We start from the raw sequence: 706 nt of genomic DNA on the forward strand, positions 1-706 counted from the left end.
TCCCTGTCTCGCTCTCTCTCTCTGTCTACCTTGTCATAGCCACGCTCTCGATCCCTGTCAGATTTGTCGTGGCCCCGGTCTGACTTGTCGTGGCCCCTGTCTGGTTTCTCATGGCCGCGGTCCGACTTGTCATGGCCCCTGTCCGACTTGTCATGGCTCCGGTCCAACTTTTCTTCAGCATCTGCATTACTGCTTCTGAGCTTCTTGGCCGATTTGGTAACCACAGAGTTGGGGTCATGTGGGGAAAGCCAGGACACGAGGTCTGTGTCCGCATTCCAGTAGTAAGGGAGCCCGCAGGAAGGGTCAAAAACCTTGTACCAGCTTGGTGGTAGGCCCTCCAACCTGGTGGCCTCATAGTCCACAGGATCATCGTCATAGTCCTCGGCAATGATCTCTTCCTCTGGTTCAGGCTCCAGATGTTTGAGGATGCCTCTCTTGGCCAAGCGGGTCTGCAGCGCAACGGGCAGCGGCATAGCTGATAGACCTAGGGACAGATGGACAAACTGACAAGCAGCCTCAGATAGATTCATATCTGGATCCCATAACCAAGCGCCTCCCGTCAACATGTACTCATCCGACTCCCATCTACTCAAATGAACCAGTAGTTGGGTGGACAGAACATATGCACTAAAAGATGTAAGAGTTAGGTGGCAATATCATCGCAACTCTCACCAACCCTACTTTTTCTTTCTTTCTTTCTTTCTTT

The 706-nt window shown here is 52.1% G+C and overlaps 1 protein-coding gene across 1 annotated transcript in view; it reads right to left on the reverse strand.

Moving 5' to 3' along the window:
* The window catches only part of LOC105507932 (polyglutamine-binding protein 1-like), a gene marked incomplete at its 3' end in the record, with an annotated part of 1,223 nt that extends 555 nt beyond the window's left edge, over positions 1 to 668 (reverse strand). The window contains exons 1-2 of the mRNA XM_011936653.1: positions 571 to 668; positions 1 to 484 (exon numbers count right to left, since the gene is read on the reverse strand). Of these exons, the coding sequence (XP_011792043.1) occupies positions 1 to 484; positions 571 to 574 (488 nt within the window). The remainder of the gene's footprint in view (positions 485 to 570) is intronic.
* Between the last annotated feature and the right edge of the window lie 38 nt (positions 669 to 706).

Source organism: Colobus angolensis, unplaced genomic scaffold (genome assembly GCF_000951035.1).
Source record: "Colobus angolensis palliatus isolate OR3802 unplaced genomic scaffold, Cang.pa_1.0 Scaffold155, whole genome shotgun sequence".
Classification (NCBI taxonomy): domain Eukaryota; kingdom Metazoa; phylum Chordata; class Mammalia; order Primates; family Cercopithecidae; genus Colobus; species Colobus angolensis.